At 41.1% G+C, this 17420-nt stretch overlaps 2 protein-coding genes across 2 annotated transcripts in view; both read left to right on the plus strand.

Moving 5' to 3' along the window:
- Positions 1 to 17420, plus strand: part of RABGAP1L (RAB GTPase activating protein 1 like) — a 344846-nt gene that overhangs the window by 148569 nt on the left and 178857 nt on the right. The gene's annotated exons all lie outside the window — the stretch shown is intronic.
- Positions 6667 to 9220, plus strand: GPR52 (G protein-coupled receptor 52). The gene has a single exon (XM_073643403.1). It carries the CDS (start codon positions 6875 to 6877, stop codon positions 7964 to 7966), a length of 1092 nt encoding a protein of 363 aa, XP_073499504.1. The 5' UTR covers positions 6667 to 6874; the 3' UTR covers positions 7967 to 9220.

Below are 17420 nucleotides of genomic sequence, written 5' to 3' on the forward strand. Positions count from 1 at the left end.
ATTACATCCTGCACCGCATGCATATAAACAGGGGCATTCAATGTCAAGATTTTACTATTTGAATAAGAAAACAATATTCAGGTTGAGACAATGCAAGATGAATTTGATGTCAAAATTTTCTGCCAACACAAAACAACATTTTTATTCGTATGTGTTGGAACATTTTTTGGAAGCCTAAAAAAACACATGGACAATAGTTTTTGCTTTTTTTTTTTTTTAAAGCTTTTATTGAGAAAAAAAAAAAAAAGTGGTGAACGTAGAAACTTGCAGAAAACATGCGGCAGCCTGGCCCTACGAAGACTATCTGCAACAGAACTTGATGTGCTGAATTTCTTTTTTTGCAGCGCGGGCATAACATTTAAGATGTCATCCACTTTGCTGATTCTATATTCCGTTGCAGAATTTCTGTCTATCAAAAACGGATGGAAAATCCATAAGTGGGGCATAAGTATGGATAATGCTGCACAAGGTTTTGTCATTACAGGGTGGGTAATAAATTGCTCGGCGACATTTTCCTGAGCATAAAACTATATTTTTTGCCAATAAGGTGCTCTGTATGTCAGTATAAAGCTGCGCCATGTATGTTATTGAGTGGGAACGGTCTCCTCGCCGATACCATGCATAACAGGCACCGCTCCTCGGCTGAGGGTGTCGCACTTGTTCTTGCCTCCTTTTTTTATCTTGATGAATGGCACGTTCATCCCCACCTGTTTGTTTTCTTTGTTGTTCTCGGCACGGCAGATATTGCCACTTTTTTTTTCCCCCATCCCCCTCCGGTTCTTCCTTCTTTTCATCTTGTTGCTTTGTGTGAATATCATGAATAAATGTATAGCATTAAGTTTTAGCCGCAGGCAAAATTCTAGAAAGTGAAATGAGAAGTTGAGCATTTAAAATAAATTCGGGTATTATTGTGTGTATGTGTTTTTTCTTTTTTGTTTTTTACTACAGCAATGAATTAAAAAAATGCTGGATATTATATATATATATATATAATATATTTTTTTTTTTTTTTTACTTAGATTTTTTTTCTGGAAACAAATTGTGTTTTTCTTTTTTATTCCTGTCTGTGTCTTCTAAGCTGCAGTGTCTGAGACACTGTATACATTTTTTTTCTCCCCCCCCCCAACTCCTCATGTCCTGTTTACATTGATCCAGGAATAAAAAGAAAAAAAAAAGTGGTATTCGCTAGGGCCCATTCACACATTTGTTCTTTTCACAGGCGAGAGAGACAGACCAATGTTCATCACTGATTTTCATCCAGATTTGGTCTGATTATCAGTTTTTCTCATAAGTGAACGAAAAAAAAAAGTGAAGTGTTGGCAGAGCCAGCCTTTAAGGATATGTTCATCTTCAGGATAATTTTTTTTTTTTTTCTTAAATGCATGTCGTTTAGGCGAAAAATCATTTTTGCAATTGGGTTTCATTAAAAATCTTTCACCGTTTGCCTTCTAAAGTTCCAATTTTGCACTTTGTGTTGTTGGCTGCAGAATGAGTTAACTGAGAATCTGTCAGTGGGAAGGTTCTGAGGGAACGTTTACTAACGCTAATCTTCCTAATTTGTTTCTCTTAGGCTATGTGCCCACTATGCAGAAATGCTCAGGATTTTTCTCCCTGGCAGAAAAAAACGCATGCGGATTGTACATGCGGATTGTACGTGCGTTTTCCTGCCAGGGACATGCGAATGTGAAGCGTTCTTCACATGCATTTCCGCATTCGGGTTGACATGTAAAGTGCTTGTCAACTTGGTCACACTATATAAATCCATGCAACCGGCATGGATTTATATAGTGTGACCGAGAGAATGTAAAAAAATAAATGTATACTTACCCTCCGATTGCCCCCGCAGTCTTGATTTCCTCCGTCCCGGCTGCCGGCAGCGGTACACTGAAGGACCAGCCGACGTCAGCGTCGCGTGACCCGTCACATGACTCTGACGTCAGCGCAGGTCCTTCAGTCCATCGCAAACTGCCGGCATGCAAGGAGGAGTGCAGCTGGGGCTGCCAGAAGGTAGGTATATATTTATTTTTTATTTTATTCTTTTTTTTTTTTTACAGTTTTCTATGGTACCCGGGTCCGGAGGAGAGTCTCCTGTCCTCTAGACCCAGGTACCATCCGCACATTAGAATGCATGGAATGCGCATCTACATATACAGTGATGCGGAATCCATGCGATCTAATGCAAGTCAATGGCGGCGAAAACGCAGCGCTTCCGCAAAATAATTGGTAGTGCTGGGTTTTTTTCCGCAATGATAATCCGCAGCGGAAATTTCCGCAGCATTAGCACAGCACATGCGGATTATCATTGGGGAATAATTGCAGACCTTCTACCAAGCGTTTTTTAAGCGTTTCTGCTGCGTTTTTGCCGCTGCGGAAACGCTTAAAAAACGCATCGTGGGCACACAGCCTTTGCTAATTTCTGATCATAGTTACATTTTCATGTGCTAATAAATGAACTGTGACTAGCTCAGAAAAAGGAAGGTATTTATTTATTTTACTCACTTATATAGCACCATTAATTCCACAGTGCTTTACAGACATCACCACTGTCCCCATAGGGAATGTAGATTATGAACCCCAATCAGTATGTCTTTGGAGTGTGGGAGGAAACCGGAGAACCTGGAGGAAACCCACGCAAACACGGGGAGAACATACAAACTCCTTGCAGATGTTGTCCTTGGTGGGATTTGAACCCAGGACCCCAGCGCTGCAAGGCTGCAGAGCTAACCACTGAGCCACTGTGCTGCCCAGTAGAAGCTCTTCTGTCTGATGGTGCTTACTGATTCTCAATTATTGCATTCTGCAGCCAGTAATAAAAAGTGCAACACCGAGACAATAAATGTAAACCATGCAAAATTGTTAATGAAACTCAATTGCAAATTTTTTTTTTTTTTTTTAGCCAAAAATACATGCAGTTAGATTAAAAAAAAGCCCACAAAGTTGTTCATATCCTTTTTTAGATGACCAGACACTGTCAATAGCTGCTAGCCGACAGCTGTTGCTCTCTGACACCTCTTTCTTCCCTATACCCCTGCATAATTGGCTCAGTGATCATGTTCTCAGTGGGGGAGAGTGGAGTAAGCTGCTGTCAGTCACCTCTGGCAGTAGCTTATTTCCTATAAGAACCAAGCATGCCTAAGGGTGTGTTTAGTCTGGGAATGGTGCTTGTTTCCTGATAATCTGTCTGTCTAAAAAGACTGCCAATCACCCAATAAAAGAGCAAAATGCTCATTCTTTTTTTGAAATTATTTTTAAGCTGGTCTAAAAATAATCCCTCTCGGCAGCACATTGTCCTGTATAAATGGGAAATGTGCTGCCGAGAGTAATGCTATTCTATGCACACAGAACAATCGTATTACCAATCGTTCTGTGCAGTCGGCCAGGTTATTAAACGACCGCGGATTGGCTTCTATGTAGCTGATTGGTAGTTGTTTAATAGTTGCGTGTCGGCCGTCGTAAACGCACCTAATTTTTTCATTACGTCAACATTTGACTTCATTTCGATTAGGGGTTTACCCTCCAGTTTTCCATGTGTGTGGGCACCTTTTAAAGGTGTTATATCAGACACTACTCACTTCTTCTTCAGTGGTGGGTAGTACCGATGATGTTACAACTCCAGATATCTGACCAGACGCGTGCTCGATCGGCAAGTGTCATGCACATGTGATGTTCATAAGAAAAGAAGTCTTACAAGATTCCTGCACGTGTCTTGGCAGGAGTCTGGAGTCGTAAGGTCATCAGCACCAGTTCACCTCTGATGAGGAAGGAAGTAATACTGGACAAGCCCTTCGAGTGAAGGCAACAAATGTAGTACAGGGACAAAGATAAAATCCAGGTATAGAACATCTAGATTTACATTGTGATTGTACCTTGGAGTTTGTTGTTCATGTCATCCTCCTCCTTCTCCCAGATCATACAGAGCAGCAGATGAAAAATTTTTCAACGGGCTCATAACGTAGTTCTTCCACTACATTTTTTTGTTTTTTGAACCCTTATTACTAAAATCTGAAATAAATACTCCACGCAGGTGTTTAGAACAACAGATGAACTGTGAAGATTTGATGCATTTTCTATGAAATGCATCATTATATTTTTTAGAGCATTGCAATAACTTTGCAAGTGTTTCAGAATTTATGTTAGCAGGAGGTTTATCAAAAAAAAAAGTGAAATAATTGCTCAATGTGAACAGTCTCTAAACAAAAATTGTTGCCGGAATCTAGTTAATTTCTCTAGACAACTGCTGCTTTATTTTATTTTTCACTTGCGGACAGTTTTGATAACCTATTCCAAACAATATGAAAATGCAAGCACCAAATATTTTCCAAACATTCAATTACTGATTACTAATATGTGACGTAACAATAAGTCTGGAGATTCTAGATCCTTATTGCAAAAGAACCGATTTTATTCATGAAATTTCCAGCTCGCTTTTATTGGCTGATTGTAAATGTTTGTTTTTTTGTTTTGTTTTAGTCCGCCTCCTTTTCTGTGTTTTATAGTACTGCTGTTTTATTGTAATTAATAATTAATACGCCGGTGACAGCGTGGTTCACGTTCCTGCAAACTGGCTCCAACTAGAGAAGTTGTATTCTTTTTGTTTGTTAGTTTGGATGGTTACACATTAAGTCTCGGTGTCACAAAATCCTGACTACTTGTGATGAAGCTTTTTTTTTTTCGTTTTTTTTTTATTATTATTTTATTATCATTTCATCTTTTCTTACAATTACAAAAAGCTTGCAGGTGGTATCCCACCTCCCGGAGTGCTTCGATCATTTTTGTGTCTTGCAAACCGGAATGTATCAGAGGGAAGAAGAAGGAAAAGAAGAAGAGTTCTTTTTGGTTTTTCGTTACTTTGTAATGTTTAATGACAGTTTTGAGTCATTAGGACCGTATGCGTTTGTGTCTTGGCAACTGTTACCTAGTGACAAGTCTAACCGGCATTTGCCATTGGCTGGGACAGAAAGACAGAGTCACCTTTCCGACGTTCTGCTCTCCTGCATCAGCTTTTGACTGGGAGAAAGGGGGGGTGGTGGTGATGGTGGAGCGATGATGGGAGGGGAAAAGAAAAATAAAAAAGGAGGAGGAAGAGGAGGAGGAGCAGGGGGCTCAGGTGCAAGCAGTAATAATGCAAGAGTGAGAGCGAAAAGGAAGAACGAGAATGTGAGAAATAGTGACAGCCTCCGCGCAGGAAGCATCTCTCTGTAACTGGACCTCAGCACCAAGTTGACTGCCTAGCTGCAAAGCAGGAAAGCCTTAGGTGAGAAGCGTTCATCTGTTTTATTATTGTGGTGACACGAGCTTCAGAGAGGAGATAAAGGTGGGAGAAGAAGCAGCAAGCAGGTCCTCTTGGCTCACAGGAGAGAAGGATGTAGGCAGAGCAACTCGGATAACTTGAGTAACGATGAAGAATTGTTTTATTTTTGTTATCATTTTTTTTTTCATCTTTTTTCGGAAACTGCTGTGCAGCTGTAGCAGGCATTCCTTTAGATGGTATCTCCGCTGCTGCCTCCCACCTCCCTGGCACATCTCCGACACTGACAGTTTGCATTTATTTAGGAAAAGGACTGACAATAGAGGTGGGCTGAGCGAAGATCCAGCGAACTTCAACTCCACAAACTGAAGAGGACAATGTGACCTTGGGTTTAAGCGAGAATGCATTTGTCCCTCGTGCCCTTTTCTATTCACATATCTGCTAGGAAACGTAGTACCGTAGGTCTCCGGTTAACGCTTTCAGCGCTGATTTACATTTACATCCCCAAGGAGAGGTAAAGTGATTACACACTGATCCGAAAGGGTAAAGGCAATTTTTGACTACCAGCCTCAGATAACGTTAAGTTTTTTTTGACGACTTACTAAAAGTTTACTGCTAAATAATTGATGTGCACTATGTGTGCCTGACGAGGGAAGGCTATTTTCGAGATATCGGTTTTCCATCTTTGCATGGATCTCTGCCGAGATGTAATGTATAGGAAATGGGTGTGCTCTTGGGCATTTTACATTGAGAGCTGCTGCTGCTACTACTATTCCCCCTATGTGTGTTGCAAATTAGGTCACAAAGGTTGTAAGGGAAATGCAAGAGCGATTTGCAAACGATTTGCCACCTTTGAACACAAGTAATAATTAACAAGGGAAAGAAAAAGGTTGCATTGAGCGTATAGGTTTGGATGCTTAATGAGTAGGCGATTAGATTTTCCATGCAGGATTTCTCGTTTTAGTACGTATCCGTTAAATGGTTTGTGCTCTTCGCTACTTTGGCCTGAGATGCTGAGATATTTTAAGATGCCTCTTGACTCCCCCCTCCTAATTCAGATTTTCATGTCTAAAGATAAACTATCTCGGGAGAATAGACTGGCCACCCTATACCCCACCTCTTTGCTCTCTTAGCAAAAAAGGGACATGATTCATGGAAATATTTTTTTTGTTCAATTAGGCTTTTCATATAATTTTTCCCTCTATCTGTTTTATATTATGTTTTTCTCTTTATTCGTAGTCTTCTTCACCAATGATACAGGATACAGGAGCTGTCGTCTTTAGCAGCCCTTCACTGTGCTTGCTAAGAATGGATTCCAGAAGCCCAATTGAGAGAGATGCAGCAACCTTTCACTTCCTAAGTTTTACCTTGCTGGGTGTTGCGTTATTTTTCTCGATTCCAACCTTGGAGAAGAAAAGGTGAATGAGCTCGGGGAATAACCACGCGTTTTATGGATTGGGAATGAGTGACTTTGGAAAGAGGTCATACTGATGGAAGAGCATGCTGAAAGAAGTACTGAGGCTCAGAAGTGGAGGGTCTCTTGCCCAGATGTAAGACTGGCATGCCCGACCAGCGTTTTACCACCACCCTTTAGAATTTCATTCCTGGAGACCATCATTACAAATCATGAACCAGTCACAACTGCTTGATTGGAGGACATTGAACACAAGTGGCTTCTTCCTGAACTCCTCGGAGCATCACCCTTGTCCGCTAGGGGTTGGACACTACAATTCAGTGGACATATGCATACTGGAAACTACCATCATTGTGCTGCTGACTTTCTTGATAATTACCGGGAACCTGACCGTCATCTTCGTCTTTCATTGTGCCCCGTTACTGCACCATTACACCACCAGCTATTTCATCCAGACTATGGCATATGCAGACTTGCTTGTGGGAGTCAGTTGCTTGGTTCCCACTTTATCCCTTCTCCACTACTCCACGGGGGTCCATGAATCTTTGACGTGTCAAGTGTTTGGCTACATAATTTCTGTGCTAAAAAGCGTCTCCATGGCTTGTTTAGCGTTCATCAGTGTGGATCGATACTTGGCCATCACCAAGCCGCTTTCCTACAACCAGCTGGTAACACCATGCAGACTGCGCCTCTGCATCATTCTTATCTGGATTTATTCATGTTTGATCTTCTTGCCATCTTTTTTTGGCTGGGGTAAGCCTGGCTACCATGGGGACATCTTTGAGTGGTGTGCCATTTCTTGGCATACCAGTGCCTACTTCACTGGCTTCATTGTGTGCCTGCTTTATGCTCCCGCCGCCCTGGTTATATGTTTTACATACTTTCACATCTTCCGCATTTGTCGACAGCACACCAAAGAAATTAGTGACCGCCGAGCCCGCTTCCCCAGTCATGAAGCCGAGTCAACTGGAGAAAGTGGGCCTGGTCACAGCCCCGATCGACGCTACGCGATGGTCTTGTTCCGGATCACCAGCGTTTTCTATATGCTATGGCTCCCATACATTATATACTTTTTATTGGAGAGTTGGCGGGCGCTGGAAAACCCTGCCTTGTCTTTTCTAACCACCTGGTTGGCCATTAGCAATAGTTTCTGTAACTGTGTCATCTACAGCTTGTCCAACAGTGTTTTCCGCCTCGGTCTTCGGAGGCTGTCAGAAACGATATGTTCACCGTGTATGTGTTCTAAAGACAAAAACGAACGGGAACCTAAACCAAGAAAACGTGCTAACTCCTGTTCTATATGAAGTCGTTCTAGTGACAATCAGATGCTTAGGAGCACACCGGCACCGGGCCCCAGGATGCTGCTTTCTCAAGGTCTCCAAATTATTATTATTTTTTTTTTAACACCTCATTTTGGCTTACATTGTTTTCAGTTTTTGATTTGCGTTGGAAATGTGAACCAATAAAACTCCGATCCGAACAGACATGCAAAGAGCAAGCAATTCTGTGCACCTTTGTCAAAAAATGAGTCATGCCTTGCGCAAGAGGGGAGCAGAGTATCAAAGAATAAAAAAAGGTGTCCGTTTTGGTTAAGATTAGCTAATTAATGCCGACATTCTGCAGAAATGTCAGGTCACTTCTATTTATCACTCTCAATTTAAACTGTCTTCATTGCCTTGCTGGGAAAATAAAAAGATTACTTGTCCGAGGCTATGCTACCTAACCGCAGTGACGGACTATTACTTAACCCGAAGGTGACCAAATTGCTGATTTTCAAAGTACTGTATTTTTTTTTTTTTTAATTATTATTTTTAAGTTTAATTTTATCGTTGTGTGTTTTTATTATTCCACCGGTTCAGTATAAGAAGGCATAAAGCTACTGTCATTGACTGAATAGTTTTAAGAGTTTACAAAAGCCTGTGTAAATTTGAAGTGTTCTGCGATTGGTACGGCGAGTTCCCACCATCCCCGAGACGCCAGCTGCCTTTTTCCTCTGAAATACCTTATAAGACATGACTTATCAACTCTCGTATCTGAGCTGCTATGAATGTTTTTTTTAATCTATAATTGATGGGTATTAACGATCTCCAAATTAGATCTCTTTAGCCTTTTGTGTAGACAAGAAGCGTCTCCGATATACCCAACCGGAAGTGGCGGTAACGAGACATTTAATTCATGTCCTATATGTAAGTAATCGTATATGCTTCGTGTAATTATTGATCAGTCTTACTAAAGACGTGGCTCTGGTTTCCAAGTAGAGGCTTTTGCAATCCAGGCCATTCAGATGTTATTGAGCCTTTTTGTCAGACCGGCTCCTTCCAGAATTAGAAGCAGTGACCTTTTTTTTTTTTTTTTTTAATTTATTTATTTTTTTGGTGATTTCACCACCCATGCAAAAAAAACCCCTAGAATCTGCTAAATGAACTATGTTTCTGCTATACATTTATTCCACCGTCAATCTATAGTTCATCCGGCTTGCTGCTGTTTTTTGACCGTTCCTTGTGCAGTTTCACTGTACACATTATATATTTAATAATAAAATAATAAAAAAAAGTCTAGTAATACAAGGAATCTTTGTGATCTTTACCCAATGCTTTTTTTTAATGCATATTTATATGGCAAGTTTCCAGTGATGGCACTGACTGATTTCAGGGGATCAAGAAAAGGCAGATGAATATTGAGCGTTTAAAGGTTCCTGGAAGGTTTTCTCAAATGATCTCCTTGCATGTGTCACGGTATTAGGAGGTGTAAGGCCGTGCAAAAAACTGGGAACGATTAGCACAACAGGAGACAAGATCTGAGAATGTGGAGAGGTCACATTATATCCTTGCAGTTCTTCTGTGTATTTATTCTTGTGGCAAATTATTTTTTTTAGTTTGTAGAAACCATTTAAATGTATTTATTTCTCAAAATTGCAGCTAGCAGCAGAAAAATAAATGCAATTTCTCCATGTTGCATTTTTTTTTCCTTGCGACTTTTGCACCGTGGGGTTTGGCTACAGTGAATACGTTGCAAAATCTACATGTGTTACATGCGGACTTTGATGCAATTTCTGATGTGGATTTGTCACCAATTTGCATTGGATTTGCTGCAGCCAGATCCACTGTATAAAGAAAAACGGAAGAACCCTAAGGCCATGTTCCACTTAGGGTTTTTTTTTTCTGTGCAGAAAATTTGCTGCTTTTAGCAGTGCAAGCAAAGTGGATGTGATTTCATTGTAACGCATGCCCACTGTGTATCTTTAAGGATATTTTTCCCCTTTGGATTTGGTGGGGAACCCAAAAGAACACATATAAAAAGAAAACACTACTACTAGTATATATTTTTTTGCAGAATTTCAGGGTTTCTGTATTTAAAAAGCATTATAAAAGCTGCTTCAAAAATGCATAAAGAACGGTAAAACACAATTATTTTGGTGCAGAAACAAATTAGCATTTCGGAACTTAAGAACATGGCTCTAGGGTACATGCACATCAGATTTATCTGACGCAGATTTATTTGCCGCTGAAAATTTTCAGCACTAGACACACAGAAAGTTAAGCAGATTTTGTTGCGGAAATACTGCAGACGTGCCGTAAATTCACCCTTTTCAACTCTTCTTCCCTGTGTGGTCATAAGGCCACGTTCCCGCGTTGAGTATTTGGCTAGTATTTGCCTCAGTATTTGTAAGCCATAACCAGGATTGGGTGATAAATACAGAAGTGGTGACGTTTTTCTATTATACTTTTCCTCTGACTGTTCCGTTTCTTGTTTTGGCTTACAAATACGGATATAAAATACTGACCAAATACTGAACGTGTGAACATGGCTTAACCCCGAGTATACATTCCAACGGGATCTTCCCACTACTTAATCTGCACAGCAAAAAGAAAAAGCGGTGAAATCCACGATGGTAAATACCTCTGCAAATGACGGTGCAGATTTTCCGAACTTGCTTCGTTGCCAATGGTAAACTCTGCAATAAAATAAACATTGTTTTATGAAACCTCATTCACAACGATACAACCGTAATATGTAGTGGATTTTGTACACACACAGTCCATGCGAGAATCAGCTGCGCTCTCACCCCATGGGAATGTACCCCAATAGTTGAGCTCTTATTACTTCATTTTTATTTTGACACATCACATAGTTTGTAATTAGGTGCAAATTGTGGACAAACATTGGGTTTCCGGAGTGACCACATGTTTATGGCTTTCCATTGTTTCCAAATTGATGGTGACCTTCTGTTCACCCATGCAAGTGATCAATGAGCGCACCTGCTCTCAGCTTTTGCACCTTGGTTGTTGAGTTTTTGCCTGATCGCACAATGTAGTTGCTTATTTCATTTTGATGAATCACCGTACTCATTACTTGACTTCTGCCAGCACTTTCACCATCATAAAGTAGCTTTTGTTCATGGTAATGCTTACTGTGGACATTTATACCTGAGTCTGGGGAGCATTGCTCCATCCTAATACTCTGTAAAAAAAAACAAAAAACAAAAAAAACGTAGAAATAGTCCACACGTCTGCATATTCTACTTTGAACTACAGCTGTTAAGCAGAAATTCGTAAAAAAAAATTACCATGAGCTTCTTGGTTAGCATTTTGATCAAAGTGTATAAGCCCACTGGCAACCTTTTTTGTAAGTGGGTCTTCAAAGCCGTGGGGACTTGGCCTGTCAACTTAGATGCCATTGGGCACGTGGATGGCTTCCCTTGCTGGTGCAGTGTTACGGCATCAGTGGTTGATGTGTTAGGACTCAATAACGAGGTCGCTATGACATGGCAGTGGGCTTAAACACTTTGATCAAAATGATAACTAAGAACCTCCTATTCAATTTGCAAAATTTAGCTTAGTCGCTGTAAATCAATGCATAATATTTGGATGTGCGGTTCTTGTCTGTCACACTTTTCGTGATGTATTTAATCCATACCATGTCTATTGCAAAAAGCTCAATATAAGTGGTCCTAAAATAGTGATATGCCGCCATGAATGAAATCTACAGTTACTGGAACTGACCAAAATAAAACCAGTCGCCTTCTTGGTTCATTCCCCAAAAAAAAACATTTCAAAGCTATTCCTCATAATAATGGCTACTACAAGATGAAGTCACTGAGCAGAAGAGGGTGACTCTATATAGCCTGAGAAACAACTCTGAGGATGATTAAAAAGCAGGCAGCGTTGCCAGTGGCTATTGAATGCCCCTCCGTCCACATAATTGTCTACCTGAGCTTATTCGTTTAGCATTATCAGGTCATATTATAGGCATCATGACATCGTTATTGAGACTTGGATGTATAGATCTCAGTTTAGCATATAGCCAAAAAGTCCTTTTGTTAAGTAAACTAACAAAGTTAGGAAAATTTGGAGGAAAGTCTAAAGAAAGCTAAAATAATGTAACAGTAGAGTTGGTCTCCTGGACATTAATTTATGGAACAAGGCTGCACATGCAGGTGTTCATCCATAAAGCTGGTCTGGATGGAACATATTATCAGTGGAAATAATGCCTATGTCCTCCGCATCTGGCAGCATTATTTATGTATTCAGAAACCACCTAAGGGTATGAACATTGTCCCAACAAAAAATTGCATGCCTGGTGCAATATATTGAGTATGGCTACAGCTGAAGTATACTTGTTTCTAGAAGTCCATTACTTTTTGACTTTGGTTCCATTTAGCTAAATTTGAATAAATTGCATGAGAAGTGAGCAGTGCCGATAACGTCACATTCCCCCCCCCCCCTCACACACACTTACACAGTCGACAGGTATCACTTGTTCATTAGTATAGGATCTGAGCACAATACCTTCAGATTTTGCTCGCACCCTGGCAGATTTGTGGGGCCGTAATGTCACAATCACCACTTACTTCCGAAGCGGTAATGTCAGCAGATGGTGCCCAATAACCACTTTAAACGTGCTTTATGCTGCCCGAACCAAGTGAATCGGAAACCGACTCCTGCATTATAAACATGTATGTTTTACTTTGAAACACTGTAGTTGAGTTGAGAGTGCTTTTGGGAATAAGGTGAGTAGTCCAAGAGGCAGAACCCAGCCGGCGTCTCTCCGCCCTCAAAGCTAGACTGATGGGTGTCTCCGCCCTCAAAGCTAGACTGATGGGTCTCTCCGCCCTCAAAGCTAGACTGATGGGTCTCTCCGCCCTCAAAGCTAGACTGATGGGTCTCTCCGCCCTCAAAGCTAGACTGATGGGTCTCTCCGCCCTCAAAGCTAGACTGATGGGTCTCTCCGCCCTCAAAGCTAGACTGATGGGTGTCTCCGCCCTCAAAGCTAGACTGATGGGGGTCTTCCGCCCTCAAAGCTAGACTGATGGGTCTCTCCGCCCTCCAAGCTAGACTGATGGGTCTCTCCGCCCTCAAAGCTAGACTGATGGGTCTCTCCGCCCTCAAAGCTAGACTGATGGGTCTCTCCGCCCTCCAAGCTAGACTGATGGGTCTCTCCCTATACTTAAACTTTCCTAAACTTAAGAGTGTAGTAATTCTGCCTTAAAGAATGTTTAAAAAAATTATACTCCCCTTTGCCAAACCATGTTCCTGTGTCTAAATTTACCAGGTCACTACTTCCCGGTTCTGTCCCGGCACACAGGAAATGCCCCATCAGCCAATTAGTCGTGGAGGTGGGTCACCATTGCAGCTAGTGATTGGCCATGTGGGCATTCCCGGCTATTTCTTAGGAAATAAAAACTAGTGGGGATCAGATAATCAGAACAGGACCTGCAGGAGTTAATGTAGGGGTGAATAATTCTACTTATATTACCTTTTTAGGGTTTTTTTTTTTTTACCATTCAGGACCCTTGCAAAGCTAAGTAAACCCCTCTATGACAGATGTATTGGTGACTGTATAAGCTTTCCCAATGGCGATTTAAAAAATGGGAAGAAATAAAAATTTACCTTGTCGTGTTAGGGATTATATCTGTGCTAGTATTCCCGGTGTCTGTTCCTTCATAGGGACAAAAAGACAATAAATTAATGTCCATGACAGATCCATAACATGACGGACACCAGCTTTGTCCAATGAACCCCCTTTGCCAATAATATGGTGTCCAACATACGGCAAAAACAGTGCTGAGTGTTGCACTTTTTTCCAGCATTTTTGGTGGAATCTGATGTGACCACCCACTTTGGCCCTCCTTTTTATTACAAGGACAGCCATTCATCTGAAGTAATGATACATTTTCCCTGCAGCTTCCACAGCTTTTCCTGTCAAAATCCGCTCTAAATGGAAGCCAGACCACAGGAAATCTACTTGCTCCAGAGGCCGCATTGTGAAAGGTGTTGTCTCTTTAAATATCAGATTTGAGTGTTGTTTAACTTTCTTCCCAAAGATTATCCTCAGAGGTGACCCTGGAAGCTCCGATACGTGATGCAGTGGGCAGGTTACTTGCAGTTTGTTGCTGCTTTAGCTGGTTCTGCACCTGCTTGTTACTTGCAGAAAACTGGTGGCTGCAGCGTTGCCAAAACTGCACTAGATCAAATGGTTTGTCTCATCCAGAAACATAGGAGAAGGTCTCCAGTGCGGTATGATGTGTCTATGTCCTACTGGGAGCTTGTTGTGTGATTCATGTCGCCTAAACCCATGGGCAACATGAGTCAGAGACGTATGTATTGCTTTACTGGCCGGAGACGACTTTACCTTTTCCATTGTTCTCCTGGAACAATATCATCAGTGTAATATCTCGTGTCCTGTTTTGACATTTACATGAAACTGCATTAGTCTACAATGGAAATCCTTTTTTTTTTCTTTTTGCTTCCCCAAAGAGATGCTGGATGCAACAGACAAAACTTTTCCCCTCTCCCCATTGAGCATAATATCATGGAGGAGCTAAGGGGTGATCTGTTGGCTGCAGATTTGTAGACTTATGGTCCGTTTACATGGTCTAACCAACGGCACGATACGACCACCGAACACTAAACTTTTACTGATCATCGGTTGTTTAAATGACTGTTTACAGAGATAAATATCAACAAACTGGCCGTCATGTCCAAACAGAAAATCAGGTGTGAACAGGTGCAAGCTAAGAGAGCCTTCTATATGTAACTAACAAATTAAATGTGACCCCATTTATCTGCAGTGTAGCAGCTGCACAGAGCGACCTTTGGCAGCCCGATCCGTGTCGCGGCCAAAGTCGCCGGTTAGACCCAGCTTAACAATCTTTGGCCAGCTACTTTCTACAATGTATGGCTAGCGCTAGTCCCAACCTCGCAGCCCCTGTCGATCATCACATTCTCTTTATATCCATAACTAAACGGACTAATTGCAATCAGTTCTTTTTCTTTGGGAAAAAAATGACCTTAAATGTAATAATTAAAACCACGGTCAATCCTAGAATAAATAAAAGTGTAATCCGTCTCTCCCAATGGCTCACCTAGTCTACCCAGCACGTTATCTGTAAAGCCCAGGCAATATCTGATTTTATGAAAACGGTTGTGAAATCTCTTTAAAGCATTTGGTTTCCAAGGAAACATCTGATTTAAAAAGAAATGAAAAAGAAAAAAAAAACAACTAAAGACATCATCCTCCTTGTAGATTAGCGGAGGCTTTTCGGCATCGCTCCTTTATTTGATGCCACTTTAATATATTGTAGATAAATGCATTTTGTGTAACTTGTAGCTGTTCAGCAGACATAATATAATACACAGGTAAAAGCAGTGCTCAGAGCCGTCATTCCCACTCTATTCCATATATTTGGATTCCTGTGAAATCAAATGGGCAACATATATCTCTATGCACTTGTTTAGTTATAGCCGGCATGTCCCATAGGCACGTACAAGCTTCCCTCTACATCTCAAGCATTAAAGTTTGCCCTATAATGTATTCTTAATTAACCCCACAACCAAATTTTTCTTTTGCACTTTAGTTTTCTCCTCCTCATCTTCAAAGTCTTTACAGTGTTCACTGTGCAGTAAAAACAATCTGACAGCGTATAGTTTTTTTTGTTTGATTCTTTGGGGTTTTTTTTTGTTTGTTTGTTTTTTTTATATCCCGAACTTTGTGAAATAAAAATTAAAAAATTGGGTTTTTGTCGATATGTTCCGAGACCCATAACTAATTATTTTTCCATTGATGGAGCTGGGTGAAGACTTTTATTTTGTGTGGGTATATCTGTAGTTTTTATTGGCACCATTTGGGCTGTATATGACATTTTGATTGCTTTGTATTTTATTTCTTTGTGATCCACTCACTTTCTCAGGCCTCGTTCACGCATCCATGTTGCACAAACGTGTTGTATCCATGTTTTTCACGGATAGAACAGGTACCCATTATAATCTATGGTGCTTGGAGACATGTCTGTGTTTTTTCATGGATGGACACTGTGTCCATTCAAAACTCATGGAGACCGGTCCGGTTTTCTCCTGCATCACAGATAAGTCTATGCGTCCGTGAAAAACACCGACAGCACACGGGTGGCAGCAGTGAACAATCCGTGTGCTGTCCGTGTTTATCATTGCATAGTATAGGAGAAGCTTTGTAATTTATTTATTTGTTCATCCATGGAAAACACACATGACACTGATGTTGTAAAAATGGACACATTGATCCAAAACACTTATGGAAAACACTGATGACACACTGTCACGGGTGTGTCAGGTGTAATAGACAGTCTCTCTGGATCTGGCTGTAGAAGGTCACTGCGCTTGGCATTGCAGACACCTTCTTAATTTTTCTTCCTTTAAGACCCAGCGGCGACCTCCCTCCTACTGGTGCTGATTGACACACCGTTGCATGGGAGTTAAAAACCCTCAGTTTGCTCCAGGCAATCGCCGATGATACTTCTATGTACCTCTGTGCAGGCTTGGAGCACTAGCAGTCGGCTAGTTTCTTCTCTGGTGCCCTTGAAGGGCAGTTGACTTTACTCCTCTGGTGTTTGCTCAAGCTAAGTTAATCCCCTTTTTTTGTCTCCCTTGTTGTCTTTAGTTTGTAGTGGGGCCTGACCAGTGCTCATCCCTCCCTATCTAGGGCCAAGCACTAGGGTCATCCAGGATTTAGGGTCCTGCTCAGCAATAGGTGTGGATCCAAATGTGGATCTGCTGAGATGATGAAGTCGTGGGGGAAAAATTCAGGGCATTTTACGGTTTACTCCTGTGCAGAGAATATATTTAACCTCTCAAAAGTGCAGGAAAATAGGACTAACCTAGGAATAGAGCTTTTGTGTTCAGAAGTGAGCACATAGGTATTGGCATATTACGGCTGACATATTACCGCTGAGCCCCACACAGAGGCGGCATACGACGTTGCTAAGCAATCGTGGCTTTCCCTTAAAGGTTAAGTGTCAAAATCTGTTTTACTCCAGGAGAAATAGTATGCTGTCTGAACTGCCTTTATGCTATTACCGGCACTGAGAACAAACAGAACGTGTCGCTTTTCCACGATGCATTGTGTCTGCCTTTATTACTTGCTTCTAGAAGCTTTTTGTCATTGTTCTGTCTCACATTTCTTATCATTTAGTGTAGAAGTGCTTGCTTACCCTGATGCTAAAACCTTTACATTTGCCCATTAAATGCCCCAGTGCTCAGTGTTTCACTTGTTCGAGCAGCAGTTCGTACTCTAGAGCTGTAATCTCTGGAGAACTCTCAGTAATAGAGACATCTCTGTTCCTTTCTCTCTTCTCCTTCTCCTTTTGCTGTACCATTTATAGTCTCAAAGGTACACAGCACTCCATAGTCTATGTTTAATACTTTATTCCATCATATATAAATGAAAAGCAAATAAAAACAGGGACGATACATACTAATAAAAGGCAGCTCACTACAAGGGGAG

Source organism: Phyllobates terribilis, unplaced genomic scaffold (genome assembly GCF_046119375.1).
Source record: "Phyllobates terribilis strain yellow unplaced genomic scaffold, ASM4611937v1 Scaffold_8__6_contigs__length_399053987, whole genome shotgun sequence".
Lineage (NCBI taxonomy): Eukaryota > Metazoa > Chordata > Amphibia > Anura > Dendrobatidae > Phyllobates > Phyllobates terribilis.

Bases quoted from the DNA above. Each gene is read 5' to 3' on its own strand.
- GPR52 (XM_073643403.1), top strand. From the start codon at position 6,875: ATGAACCAGTCACAACTGCTTGATTGGAGGACATTGAACACAAGTGGC.